Genomic DNA, 14,724 nt, shown 5'->3' on the forward strand with positions numbered 1-14,724 from the left:
CATGTGAATGAAGTGAGGTAGTGTGTGTGGGGATACACAGTACAGTATACAAGAGTACGACACAGCAATACAGTAACACCGAACAGAACAGAAATACAGCGCAGTATGCAGTAACCCAGAACAGTGACACAGTATGCAGTACAGTATGCAGTAACCCAGAACAGTGACACAGTATGCAGTACAGTATGCACTAACCCAGAACAGTGACACAGTATGCAGTACAGTATGCAGTAACCCAGAACAGTGACACAGTATGCAGTACAGTATGCAGTAACCCAGAACAGTGATACAGTATGCAGTACAGTATGCAGTAACCCAGAACAGTGATACAGTATGCAGTACAGTATGCTACAGACAGTACAGTAAGGCAGTGTGGCCTGTGTGAGTGTCTCAGTGCTTTTTGTTCGGACCCCTGGTGACAAACAAACAAAGACATTCAACAAAGACCGTTATGTTCAGGACATTGGGGGGAAACACCGTGTGCACCCGCCCGTGAGCCCAGGCACTGGCTCCGGGGCTAAAACACATGAGCTTACATGGTTCCATGGAAAGTACACAGGGATGGGGGGTGAGGTGATCACTCGCAAACTTGAAATAATCACCCAAGACACAATCGAAGTCCCAGGCCAAGAACGGTCCATGCATTATTGTCACCCCCAGATTTACACCTTTGCATTCCGCCAAAATAAATCATTTGGACAGAAGTCATCGGTCTGTGTGATCCGATCGATGTTTCTTTTCAAATGAATGTTGTTGAGGGAATCGTGCTCAAACGTTTTCCTTTCTGCGATCCAGGGTTTGCGTTCTGCCGCCTGAAATAAACACGTTTCGACAGAATCGAGTGATATTGCCGAGGATTCAATTCACAGCCGCCGAACCGACTCCTCTGACGTCGTTAAGCGCGCTCGCCCGTCACCTGACTCGCAGCGTCGCAATCGAACGACTCTTTTTTTGTTGTTGTTGTTGTTTCTCGCTGGACGAGGCTCCTGGAGCCGAATCTCAAGACGCGGTCGAACGTTCCATTCGCCGCGCCCGGAGGAGGGCTCCTTAAAGGGACAGTACACCCAAAGTGGACCGCGCCGGGGCCCTGCAGCGCGCACACACACACACACACACACACACACACACGCACACACGCACACACGCACACAATCCGATGTCATGTGTCCGGTCAAGGGGGATTCAAAGTATTAGGTTTAGTACTGTTTCGAGTATGATAGTACGTCATTGTAGTATATAGTATGCATATTCTGTATATTTTTGTATACTTTTTAGACTTGTTTTTTTTTTTGAATGCTGCTGGTCTGTGTGTGCTAGAATGAATGCACCAGCCCTTACCAAAGCAACATCCTTGTATATCCTCATGTATTGGGGCAAATAAACGTGTTCTGATTGTAATGTTTTTGTTTTATTTTGTCCTGTGCTCTCTTTGTCCATGCGTTATATGTTTTATAATTCACAAATATTATGTATTTCTTTATTTATGTGCGCACATAATTGCCTATTCCATATACATAAGCATATTCCCTCCATCTATTCAATTTTATTTCATTTTATTTTATTGTATTTTATTTTATTCTATATATTTTTATTTTTATTCTATAAGTATTCGACTTACTGTATTACGTTTTAGGAGTCAGTTAGTTGGTCTATTAGAAAGACATTTTTCCTAGGACATATTGTGTCTTATCACCGGATGCGTTGCATTACATTTCACTGCATATATGTATGAAAGTATGTATATGTATGAAAGTATGTATATGTATGAAAGTATGTATATGTATGAAAGTATGTATATGTATGTGACGAATAAACCTCTTGAATCTTGAATCTTGAATCATTTACTTAACTGTTTATTATGAATTAATGTATTATTATTATTATTATTATTATTATTATTATTATTATTATTATTATATGATGATGATGATGATGATAATAATAGTTACAATACTAAAGGTTTTATTTTATCATATTTTGTATGTGCCTCTGCTCCCAAACACAAACGTACCTTACCGTAAAACTCATGTAAACCGTTGTAATGAATTATGGATGTAGTTTTTCGCTGTTCGTCCTCTCACAGATCCTGCTCAAGGTTCGACAGGTAAAACGAACCCACCGAACGCATCAATTATTGATCCGGCGCGGAATCAATAATTGAAACGTTCGCTTCCATCAGCGACAAAAAAAGAAAAAAGAAAAAAAGGAATCGAAAATAAAACACAATAAACCCGCCCCCTACGCGGCGACTCGACCAATCAGCGGCCGAGCTGGGGAGTTACCGCCAATCGGCGACGGGCCGCTGTTCCACTTCCTGTTGTGGGTCAGCGGTGGACGGACAGTTCACTCCGTCTGCTTCGGGATGGAGCAGATGGGACGAAACGCCTCCGCTGGAAGGATTTTAAACGGCTTTTATTTTAAACGGCTTTGTTTTTAAAACGCTTTGTTTTTAAAACGCTTTGTTTTTAAAACAAACCGACGCGTGAGTGAGTGAAGTATTAGTAATAACCTGTGTGGTGTTTTAACTTCTGTGCGGCCGCTGCATGTTGGCTAGCTTATCCCGCGGAGATGTAAACAGCTTAAAGCCCACATTGCAGCACGGCGGCTCCCCCGACCAGCAGCCGCAGAACACACCGTCCCCGCGGCGGAGAACAGGACACGATCTGCTGCCTGCACTGGAATGACACCCGGGTTTCACCGCAGGGACGGGGGGGATGCCGGCTGTCTGCTCGTACACCTGATGTCGCGATGCGTCCGCTGCTGATACTCCCTTGACAACCGGGATTCGACACCAATACCCAGGTCCAGTCACTTCGTTTTCATTCTACCTTCAGAACCGGCAATGTTTCTAAAAAATGACTTTTGGAACAGATTCATAGTTAATCCATGTATTATTGCTACTGCTGTTGTTGTAATAGACTCAATCCATCTATTTGTTTTCCAATAGATATTGCTCGGTCATTATTTAAAGTGGTAATCCGTGAGATTAAGTAATTTTACTTGGATAGTAATTTATTTATATTCTTCCTTTCCAGAGCAGAGATGTCACAACGTGCTTCACAGAGGAAATAAGCATAAACATACATGCATACAAACATAAAACACAACAAAAAAATAACATAAATAAATAGAAATAGAAAACAAATTCCAAACAACTGGGTTTTAAGGTGCTTTTTAAAGGTGTTCAGTGTCCACAGATCTGAAGTCCAAAGGGAGGGAGTGTCAAAGTTTGGGAGCCACAAGCTCGGGAGCGCAGCCTCCTTTAGTTCCGAGTCTAGATCGCGGCTCGACCAGCAAACCCTGATCAGAGGACCACAGAGACCTGCTGGAGACATAGGGCTGCACTAGATCTCTCATGTGGGCAGGTGCCTGACCACACAGAGCTCTATAGGCGATCACAAGAACTTTGAATTGGATTCTCAATTTCACGGGGAGGCAGTGAAGAGCCAGTATTTTGTTTAAAAATCCCATCCCATTTAATTAATGACATCATTTATTTATTTATCTGGCACACACAAAAAAACAACAACCGTTCAATTTATTTGCGTTCTGCATGTGCTCCTCTCTGTACGCCATTTCCATTGTTGATGGTGGAGTCTGCCACACGTAAGAATTTGCTTAAGCAGTGTATATAGGCATGAATTTGTGCAAATTGTCGGTGTCAACATTGCAAAGAAGTCCCGAGGTATTAAAATAGTCCAAATGTTGGCACAGAGACGGTGCTATCTGCATCCATGAATTCAACACCATCTGGTTATTTTTGTGGTCACGCATGGATGGATCGTACAGATTGTACCTGAGGACCTCTTGCCTCAACCTTCCTTTGGACGCGTCCACCTTGAATTACCTGAAGCGCACGGCACAGAGTTCCAAAAATTGTGAGGTGCGCGCTCTCGCTCAAAAACGCTGTTAAAATGGAAAAAATATTAATGTGTTGCGTGGCGTGTCGTTTCAGTGGTGCTCCTTAATTTTGTGCTGCTGCCCCTAAAATCTTCAGTAGGGAGCACCAGTGCTACTAGTGGTTTGTAGAACACAAAGTGACATACTGTATAGCGAAGATGAGGGGATAACTGGATGTTAAAAAGAAAATCTGAAAATGTCGCAATTTCGCATGGAACTCTGGGAGTTGTAGTGAAATCCACCCTGCACAGACCATCTGATGGATTTCAACTTTAACACTATAAGAAGCAAAATGAATACATACCCATGCTGAAACCCACAGATAACAAAGGGGTGCTACAATAGATACTAAAATGTCATTTACATAAGATGACTACAGTAACAATTTTACTATTAATTTCTGCACACTAATGTCCGACTATAACCATTTTAAAACAACACCTTCTGTGTGCGTCTCTCTCCAGGGCCCGCCATGCCCGTCACGCTGCTCTGGGCGGTGGATGTGTATGGCAGGGTGTACAGCCTGTCCACGGCCAACGGGCGCTGGCAGCGGGCGGACGACACGCTGCTGGAGCTGAAGAGAGTCTCGGCCGGGAAGGGACGGAGCTGGGGCGTGGGCTGCGACCACCATGTCTACCTCCACCTGCTGCCCAGCGAGACGTCCGTCCGCTTCCGGGAGGAGACCTACGAAAACCAGGTGAGGAGACCTTATAGAAAACCAAGTGAGGAGACTTATGGAAACCAGGTGGTCTTACATTCTGATGGACTGTTCCTCATCTTGTCATCACCTGTCTCTACTAAGCTGCACTTGTAGATGTAGATGTAGATGTTGAGCTTTAGTGATGGTGAGGTGAAAGAAGGGTGTGGTTTACTGAGGGGGAGGTGGTATAGTGTAAAGCTAGATGGATAGATAGATGGATAGATAGATGGATAGATAGATAGATAGATAGATAGATAGATAGATAGCTAGATAGAAAGAAACGGTAATTAGCAATATGCAATAGATCCAAGAATTCATTAGAACATAGTAAAATTGAAAATACACAAAGATAATAAGAACGTATAATAAATAACGGCGTTCATTTTAATGGTTTATTGTCTAACTATGGACAATATACCAGAAAATAAACAATGAACAGCAAAAATTTTGCAATATGAGAAAACCTTATATTAAAAAATAAAAATAAACATAAAGCAAAATTTTAAACCTTAAAATTATCAATAACGAGAAGAAAATTGGCAATATACAACAAATCTAAAAATGAACAATAAACAAACAATACAAATAAAGCTATGAATTAACAAGAAACATAAGCCTACAAATAAAGTGTTAAGGTAATATATTGGCCATAACACTGTGTATAAGGTTGTGAATGATGCCGTGTTTGTCCAGAGATGGAACCCTGTGGAGGGCTTCACCGACGTGCTGCTGCCCACGGACCGCTGGCCCTGGAGCGACGTGACGGGGGTGAGTCCCCAGCCGCTGCACAGCTTCCAGCTGCCCTCGCTCAGCTGGGACTGGGAGGGAGACTGGTACGTGGACCAGAGCTGTGGGGGAGACCCCAGCCAGACCGGGGTGAGGCTCACACACACACACACACACACACACATGCACACGCTCACATCGTATGCACACATGCACACGCACACTCAAGCTGAAACGACTGAATAATTCATACACAAACCGACAGAAAATGAGTCATTCAATTTTAGGAACAAAATTTGTAGAAATGGTTACGCATTTTTTATATTATAGATCACATGTCTATCTTTGGTTCAAGATTAAAGATAATGTTTTAGACTGATGGTTATCATATATCACATGTATATTTTTAATTCTCTCACTATATATATATATAAATCAATTAAATTCAACAGGTTTTATTAACATGGTAAACATACATTTACATTGGCATAGCAAACAGAAAACAAAATGTGAAGAAAGTGAAGAAAAACCAGAATGTCACACTTAAAACATGCATACATAGAGAGATAGGTGAAGATAACCAAAAAATAAAAAGAGAAATGTTCCAACATGGATAACCTTAAATAAAAATGTAAACGTTGCTCTTCAAAATATATACAGGTGAGTGAAGATAACCTAAAAAGATTTAGAAAAAATTGTAAACATTGCTCTTAAAATTAATATTGGGATAAGTAAAGCTAACCTAAAATGTTTTGACGGTATGTCTATATCTAGCCATAAGAAATTCCTACCCAGCGCTGTGTGTGTGTGTGTGTGTGTGTGTGTGTGTGTGTGTGTGTGTGTGTGTGTGTGTGTGTGTGTGTGTGTGTGTGTGTGTGTGTGTGTGTGTGTGTGTGTGTGTGTGTGTGTGTGTGTGTGTGTGTGTGTGTGTTCGTTCGTTTCAGGGCTGGGAGTACGCCGTGGACTTCCCAGCGAACTTCTCTCCAGAGAAGAAGTGGAACTCCTGCGTCCGACGCCGGCGCTGGATCCGCTACCGCAGATACACGGAGCAGGGAACCTGGGCCAAGGTTTGGACCCGAGTCATAATGAAATACCATGACCGCAATCACTGGTTTCAGTTCAAAAAAATCATCCAACGACCGTTTTTTTTTTATATGCTTCAATTTCATATATATTTTAGCAATTTAAATGACTATCATTCAGTGTTTTGATATTTGCTATCATGTTATTTAATAAGAAAATCCCACGCTTGGTTATTTTTTGGGATGGAAATCTGTGTACTTAGAAACAGCATGGCTCCAGTCCTCAGACTTGAAAGTGATGAAAATCGCCGTTCTCAACAAATATTAATCAAAAAAAAAATCGAATCATTAAATATAAATCAAACCTGTGATCTTGTCTTGAGAGAAGATTGAGATCAAAGCACCTTTTCCAAATTCAGATCCTGGTACAATTTAGATCAGTGACCTAAACACACCTGGAACACAGATGTGTAACAGGTGGAAAGGTTTTTTTTTTCTTATTATTATTTATAAAACATAATATATATCTGTCTCTCGTCCTTAAACCACAACAGTGTTGTTGTCATGCACAATTCCAAATATGTCACAGTGTGTGTGGTGTTTTTGTTTATCGTACACCTCAATTTCCTCTCTGAGGTGAAAGTACCTCCTCTGTCATCTGTCGTCTGTCTTTCCATACTGATGATTACAGACTTGTGATCCTGTGTCTCTTATCAAAACAACAAAGAGCAAGTTTTCTCAGCCGGATTCCACTAAATGAATACATTGCAATAATGATCGTTATTACATTGTTACTTGTTTTCTTTCTTCCACCATCCTCTTGCTCCCCAGATCCCCCTGGACCCCCCTAAGAAACAACCGCTGCCCCTGTGTGACATCAGCTGCGGTGGGTGGGAGATGAGCGACCAGTCGGGGAGGTACCCCTGCCTGTGGGGGGTCTCCCAGCAGGGCCAGGTCAGTCCTCCAGTGTCTCTGCTCTGCTAAGAGAGTGACGCCAGGATCCCAACAGTCGTTATCAGACATCCTCTAATGCTGCTAGCGTCTTAGAAATGAAATCACGGTGAAGTTCAACTATTAATCATTTTGCTGGGGACCCCCTGGAACCTCTTAAAGGACCGGACCACATGTTGAGAACCACAAAAGCATTAGTGAATTTTTATTGAGTCATAGCAGAGTCAATGAAAAATAAGTAAAATAAAAAAAACTGTGTGCATCAACATGCAGATATACAGTACTGTATACATACAGTATACCAGGTTATCTGTGGGTCCTTTAAAATGTTTTTAATTTTCTTAAATTTAAATATAAAATTTGGTCTAAAAAGTCAAGATCTTGATTTTTTTTAACAATCTATAAAATATTTATCCATATTTCTATCCATATCCATATTTTCGTCAAAAGGAGTCAGTGTCTTCTGTTGAAATCATTTTTATATATACACATTCAGAGTTTTACATGCAATTCCCTTTCTATGTATGTGTCTAGCAGATATAATAGAAATATTAGTTACTATTATCTTATAGTAGTTTTTATATAGTGAAGCAGGTCCCGTCTGTGAAAATTGGGATGCACCCGTCAACAGGTGGTTTGGCCCACTCTTCCTGAGCAAACTGCTCCAGCTGTCTAAGATTTGAGGGGTGCCTTCTCCAGACTGTACGTTTCAGCTCTTTCCATAGATGTTCCATAGGATTCAGATCATTGTGCCCTGCACAGATTCAAGAGCTGATGTGATGTGACTTGCCAAAAAACTCCAGTTTCCACTCATCTGTCCAAAGGACAGATGAGGACAGATGAGGAGAGATGAGCCACAACGCTCCCAGAAGCGTTGTGGCTTGTCAATATGCATTTTAGAAAATTCCAGTCTGGCTTTTTTTATGTTTTTCTTTCAAAAGTGGGGTCCTCCTGGGTCTTCTTCCATGGAGCCCACTGTCACTCAAAAAGCAATGGATGGTGTGATCAGTCACTGATGTACCTTGGCCTTGAGGTTCAGCTTGTGCCTCTTTGTAGGTTGTCCTTGGCTCTTTTCCTACCATTCGCACTATCCTTATGTTCAATCTGGGGTCGATTTTCCTCTTGCGGCCGTGGAGGTTGGCTACAGTCGCATACTTTTCTTTGTGATCTCCTCAGACAACTCTCTCCTTTGCTTTCTCTGGTCCCTGTTCCGTGTGGTGCACACGATGATACCAAACAGCAGAGTGACTACTTTTCTCCATTTAAATAGGATGAATGACTGATTATAAGGTTGAAGACGTGTGTGATACCAATTAAAGAAAACAGTTAGTTTGAATTACCACTATAATCCAGTTATTTATAATCTTTTCTAAGGGGGACCAACAAATCTGTCCAGGCCATTTTAGAATATAATTGATCTCTTTAGCAACAATTGATCTCTTTTCACAGTTCTTTGCTTTACTCTATGATATTCCAAAGGCATGCAGGTATACATGAGAAAAATGCTTTTAATTTCATCACTTTTCATAAGGAATGAAGCATTGTTTCAGTGAGCTGTAAGGGTACAAACAAATTTGTCCACGTCTGTATACAGTGTATATCTATCTCCATAAAATGTAAAATATGACATGTTGTTTAGTGACTCCATTGATGGATGGGGAGGGGGGTGTTTTATCTGGGACCAGATGGAAATGGTTGAATGATGGATGGCTGGATGATGGGGTATCTGGGGTCACGTGCTGTGGTGATGCTCTGAGAAGATGGGCAGTGATTTAGGAGGCGTCGTGTGAACTAAAGGAATGAGTTTGTCCTTCCTGGAGGCAGTGAGAGGAGTGGAGGCTTTTCTTACTGATTTGTTCAAGCCAAGTATCAGTAGAAACAGAAACAGAAACAGTCTTTAATTGTCACACGACACTCCACAACACATGCTTGCACACACACACACACATGCACATGCTTGATGGTGGCCGGTGAAATGGCTCCTCTGCTTTTGACCCATCCTGGCTTGTCCTTCCTCCGGGGGCACAGCCAGGAGCAGTGGGCAGCATACGTGGACGCGCCCGGGGACCAGGTGATAAGTGTCCATCGCTGGTCAGACCATGATGGGTGCATGTTTTTGGTGGGGTCCTTACTGACGTGAGGTGGAGGAAACCCCATGTGAACACGGGGAGAACATGCAAACTCCACACAGAAAGGCTCCTGTTTGGGAGATAACCCGCCGGAGCACGGTGCCAACAGCGCCCCAGGCGGGAATCGAACCCAGGACCTTCTTGCTGTGAGGCAGCAGTGCAATGCACTGCGCCACCGTGCCACAAGTGCCACAGTAGGAGGCAAATGAACCGTCTACCTGAATTTGGGGGTTCATTATGACACATGTGCTCTTGTAAGAGCACATGTTGCCCCCCGGATGCTGCGCTCGTCAAATGAGCGTCGCCTGACTCTGCCGGCCGTACAGCCATGGCAATCCAGGCTATTCTCATTTGTAGTTCCACGTTGGTGGAACGAGCTGCCAAAAATGACCAGAGCGGGGACCTCCCTCTCTGTCTTTAAGAAGCACCTGAAGACCCAGCTCTTCAGTGAGTACCTCCTCTCCTAACCTACAATTACTTAGCACCACCTTGCAGTATTTATTGTTACACCAATGTTGTTATTACACTAATCTCTGTCGCAAGGTAGCTGAATGTTATTCTCCCTTGTAAGTCGCTTTGGATAAAAGCGTCTGCTAAATGACTAAATGTAAATGTAAATGTGACACTGATAAAGCCCTATGCTGTCATGGTGGCATGAAACAAAGAAAATGATGGTAATTCAATTGTAATTCGCAATCATATAATTTTATGCCAATTAATCATCAGCTGGAATGTGATGATGGTGACGGCCCGAATTAACAAACAACAAAAATAAACCGCAGATAATCCCCCTCAGTGAGGTGACGTTATTAAGGAACCCAGTGAATGGAAGGGAGGCTGTAGAACACTCATTGTGTTTTATTTCTGTCTTACCGTCTTATACAAAGGGTCACTACCACAGCGTCAACAGAGAGGAGGCTTCCCTTCCTGCCCTGTCTCACTACATCAGCTGTGCCAACGTGTGCTACGGCCACAACCACAGGCTGCTGCTCTCTAATCCTCAGATGTATTTACCCTTTCTGGCCATTTGGGGGCGTCACCTCTCCACCTCTCCACCTCTCCACCTCTGACTTACCAGCAAAGTGTTAATGTTCTCATTTATTTTTCACGGTTATTTTATGTCAATCAAAGTGGGCAATGTAAAACCGAAATGACAAAACCAGAAAACCAATAAACAAATCCACATCAACAAACACAACTTGGCTTTTAATTAAAAATCTTTTTGCCCTTAAATTTCACATTTACTGTTTTGTTTCCCTGCTTTACTGGTATTGGTGTTTTATTACTTTTTGTTTCGCCTACTTTATTATTATTTTTTGAATGGTTTTTATTCCTCATGTTTTTTATTTTTAAATGTAGTCTTTTTAAATATATACTGTATTAAGTTCTGCTGTTGACTTGAGCTATGTATTTTTTGTATTAAAAAGCTATATAAAGTTTACAATTATTAAAGCCATATAGAGTTTATCCATAAGTTTATTTGTACAGCCCTTATCACAGTTTGATCTGCATGATCCGTCAGAAAGTCAAAGTTAAACTCCCTGATGTAATAATTTTGACGGATAATGCAATAAAATAAAAAATAAAAAGGCATACTCAACAATATCATTGTTAAGTATGCTTTTTTTTTTTCTCTCAGAAATCTAAACTGTGCCAATATACAAAATGTGTATGTTGGCATGGTGTCACGTTAGACGACTGAAAACACTAACATTTGGCACTGATTTCATGTAGAATTTGAAAATTACAACGGATGGCAAGTTGTATGTTGTTATCCGGCAAAGATGCATTCAACTAAAATCCCTATCAATGGGAAATGAAGCCACCCATACCCAGGCTGATTGGACCTTGTGCAAGCATCGTCCATGAGACCAGAAGGGATCTTAGATTAGACACCGTCAGGAGATGGTAAAAGCTGCAGAAGACGCCTAACACTACACAAGCCAGTGTCAAAACAGTGGATTTAATCTCCATTAAATGTTCTTTTTCACCCCAGAGTCAACAGCGATTCTTATTGAATGAAGTGTCTCCTTTGCCTCGCCTGAACTTGTGAAATGACCTCATTCAAAAAGGGTTTCCAGTTGAATTTGAAATTAAATGTTCTTACATTTTCAGGAAATTATTGCATTAAATTTCATTCTATTATTGGGAGCTACAGACCACCTTAGCTCCAACCTTACTCATTTTAACTGGTGCCCCCTGCAGGTGTGGTTCCGGGAGGGCATCCACCCGCGGGTCCCGGAGGGAACCAGCTGGGAGGAGGTGGAGGTCCCCAAGGAGGTGGCCCAGATCTGTGCGGGGCGCGGGGACCTGCTGTGGGCTCTGCTGTGGGACGGGAACCTACTGGTCCGCACCGGCCTCAGCCTGGACAGCCCCACCGGTATATGTCCTCCAACCAAAATGTAGACATTCACACTGCACGCACTTACGCCTGGAATAATGTGCCGCCAGCTGGTTATTGTAAAATAACACCTGACGGGTCGATCAGATTGTGTCAATCTGAAGGGGGTTATTTTGCGATAATGACCAGCTGGCTAAAAGCAATAGTGCACTACAATATATCGACGTATCAATAAACCTTCCACTGCAATTAATGTTAAATTGAGCATTTACATGAATGGTGAAATAAGTCATGCTGAATAAGACGTTGGGTTTTTTTGATGTCCGCCACGTTCATCTCTTCAAGTCTATTGTAGTTTCTATGCAGTGCCACTAGATGGCGCCGCTGTACAGTGGAACCAGAAACCAGGAAGAAAAGCAACAACCAGGCGCTCTTCATTATTCAGGAATAACTGAGCGTGGGGTGTCGCGATTGACCAATCACAATCGAGGATTCCACAGACCTGCGTAATAAATAAATGTTGAAATGTATTTTTATTTCCCATGTTCTCATCTTTATTGTGACTTTAAACATGATGATTCATTTAAAATGTATGTAGAAGCATTACGTATTTCAACTTTTTTTCAAGTGAAATGGTTTTAAAGCAGGCAGAAAATAAACAGAAAAACTTACACCGCTTCCCAGCAGACCCAAATCCGAAATATGGATGGTATGACATAAAATGGCGCGGCTGTGACCCCTGCATTGCATGTGCTCTCCATGACAGTCAAATACACAAATTACCAATTCTAAAGTAAACTTTCTTTGTTGTCCGTCGTCAGGAACCTCGTGGATGGAAGTGGAATCCCCGGGGAAAAACATGGAAGCTCTCCATGTGTCTGTGGGACTCAGTGTGGTCTGGGTGGTCACCAAGGACTACAAGGTACATAACCAGGCCTTTTTTAAATGTTTATTTGGTGATTGTTGTGACCAAAAATGTTTGATGTTCCACTAATAAGTGTATAAAAAACTTAAAAACTCAACACACAGTCAGTACTGTGATGATGACATAGGCTCTGCTCTGTGTGTGCGTGCGCGCTCAGGTGTGGTTCCGGCGCGGCGTCAACTCCCACAACCCCTGCGGCTCGGGCTGGATCGGCATCGGAGGAGAGATGATGATGATGGTCGACGTCGGACTGAACGACCAGGTACGCGCTCTGTCCGTTGCACTTTGGGACCGAACACCTGCCGGCGTTTCACTCTGTCCTGTTTCTTTTTTTTTTTTTGTTTGTTTTTTTATCAATTCAAATAGACTCGGGAACAGAGGAAATCTAAGGCTGTTGTGATTTGTATTTGTTGTACAGATTTTAAGTCAGTGCTGCTGATATCTGGATGTGAGACCAGATGTCGTGTGGGATTGCCGTCCTGGTGACTTTGTGATGTAGTTATTAAGTGTTGTGTTTCAGCAGCGTTGCAGTAAAGTACTGTAATGCTACATGTGCTACAACTAAATATGAAACATGGTTGATGACAGGACATCCGCACCCAGCGGTAGGATGGTTGACAATGTACCAAATTTGGTTGCCGGGGCAACTGGGCAACCATTAATGTAGAGTTCTGATATTAATGACCATAAACTGAAGAAACGTGTGGAAATCATAATATGGGGGGAGAAAATAAAAATAACCTGCAAACTTCTTTTCATGAGAAATGTTATTATTTTATTGTTTGTATTATTTCATTTGATATTTGAGTCCAGCCAGTCGACATGTCCCCTCTGTCCCCCTGGCAGCCGCCCCGGCCCGGGATCCGATTTCAGAGCCAGGGGGTGTGAGACAGGGTGCGACGTCTCGCCTCCCGCTTGGGGTCCCACTGCTGAGTGGGCTCTGATTGCGCCGTGAACCCATATACACCCCCAGCGCCACCCACCTCCACCTCCGCTACCTCCACCCACCGCCCCTTTCTCCCCCGCCGCCTGCCTTGTAACGCGAGCAGTGCCAGCCGTGTCTGTCAAGAGCCCCGCCGCTTACAGCCTTATAGCCTTATATATATATATAAACACACCCGGGATGGTGTTCCTCCTGGGCTGACATATGGGAGGCTCCCTAATTAGAGTATATCCCGTATTTCATATTTCGGGCCAGCGGGATATAGATACGGCCTATGTAAGATTGTATATGGCCTTATAAAGTATTCCAGGCGGCCAGTGTCCCTCTAGTGACCTTCACGGAGCCTAAGAGGGATGATTCATTTAACATGGATGGATTACAGACATATTGTTCTTACTGGGGTTTTTAGGATGTTGTTAATTTTTCAGTGAATGTAAATTCAGTTTCAGTAAATATCACCAAATAAAGGTCTCATAGCAGTTGGTCGTGTGCTTTACTGAGCCTGAGCTGACTCTCCCTCCTTGTTTCTTTCTTCCGGACTACCAGGTGTGGGCGGTGGGGGAGGACCGGGGGCTTTATTTCAGGATGGGCGTCACTCCCTCCGAGCCCAGTGGGAGTGGCTGGATCCCCGTCTCAGCCCAGTGGGGAAACCCCGCGGAGCTGGCTCCTCCCAGGTCTGCAGCAGTCACACCAAACGGCAGCGCTGCTACTGTATGACAACCAACAATGATAGATCATTAATATTAAGTTTAAAACATCAGAGTACCTTATCATTTTTCCAGTCATTTGTTTATTTTATTTTCTCAAGCATTTTGCTCCATGTATTTCCTGCTAAATCCACTTCATTCACAAAGAGAAGTTGTGTAAAAAAGGCATGTTAGAGCATTAATAATATTAATTTTGGTGTGTTTCTTACAGTACAATTATTTTAACTATGAACGCAGCACCTCACAGCGATCAACTTAGTGTTCCATTTTCCATTCAACATTTCCAATGTTTTAAAGAAAAAAAGAAATTTATTTCTTAACATTTTTGGAAAATACAATGAAATGAACTTTAGAAACAATTCATGTATCTTCAAATCTTT

The 14,724-nt window shown here is 42.5% G+C and overlaps 1 protein-coding gene across 1 annotated transcript in view; it reads left to right on the plus strand.

Annotated features, from left to right (window-relative positions):
- Positions 1-2,383: 2,383 nt before the first annotated feature.
- The window catches only part of tecpr1b (tectonin beta-propeller repeat containing 1b), a 28,300-nt gene continuing 15,959 nt past the window's right edge, over positions 2,384-14,724 (plus strand). The window contains exons 1-9 of the mRNA XM_080009623.1: positions 2,384-2,802; positions 4,365-4,597; positions 5,294-5,476; positions 6,271-6,393; positions 7,180-7,302; positions 11,634-11,808; positions 12,591-12,691; positions 12,852-12,956; positions 14,184-14,311. Of these exons, the coding sequence (XP_079865749.1) occupies positions 4,373-4,597; positions 5,294-5,476; positions 6,271-6,393; positions 7,180-7,302; positions 11,634-11,808; positions 12,591-12,691; positions 12,852-12,956; positions 14,184-14,311 (1,163 nt within the window). The 5' untranslated portion in view covers positions 2,384-2,802; positions 4,365-4,372. The remainder of the gene's footprint in view (positions 2,803-4,364; positions 4,598-5,293; positions 5,477-6,270; positions 6,394-7,179; positions 7,303-11,633; positions 11,809-12,590; positions 12,692-12,851; positions 12,957-14,183; positions 14,312-14,724) is intronic.

Source organism: Zeus faber (genome assembly GCF_960531495.2).
Source record: "Zeus faber genome assembly, chromosome: 11".
NCBI classification, from domain to species: domain Eukaryota; kingdom Metazoa; phylum Chordata; class Actinopteri; order Zeiformes; family Zeidae; genus Zeus; species Zeus faber.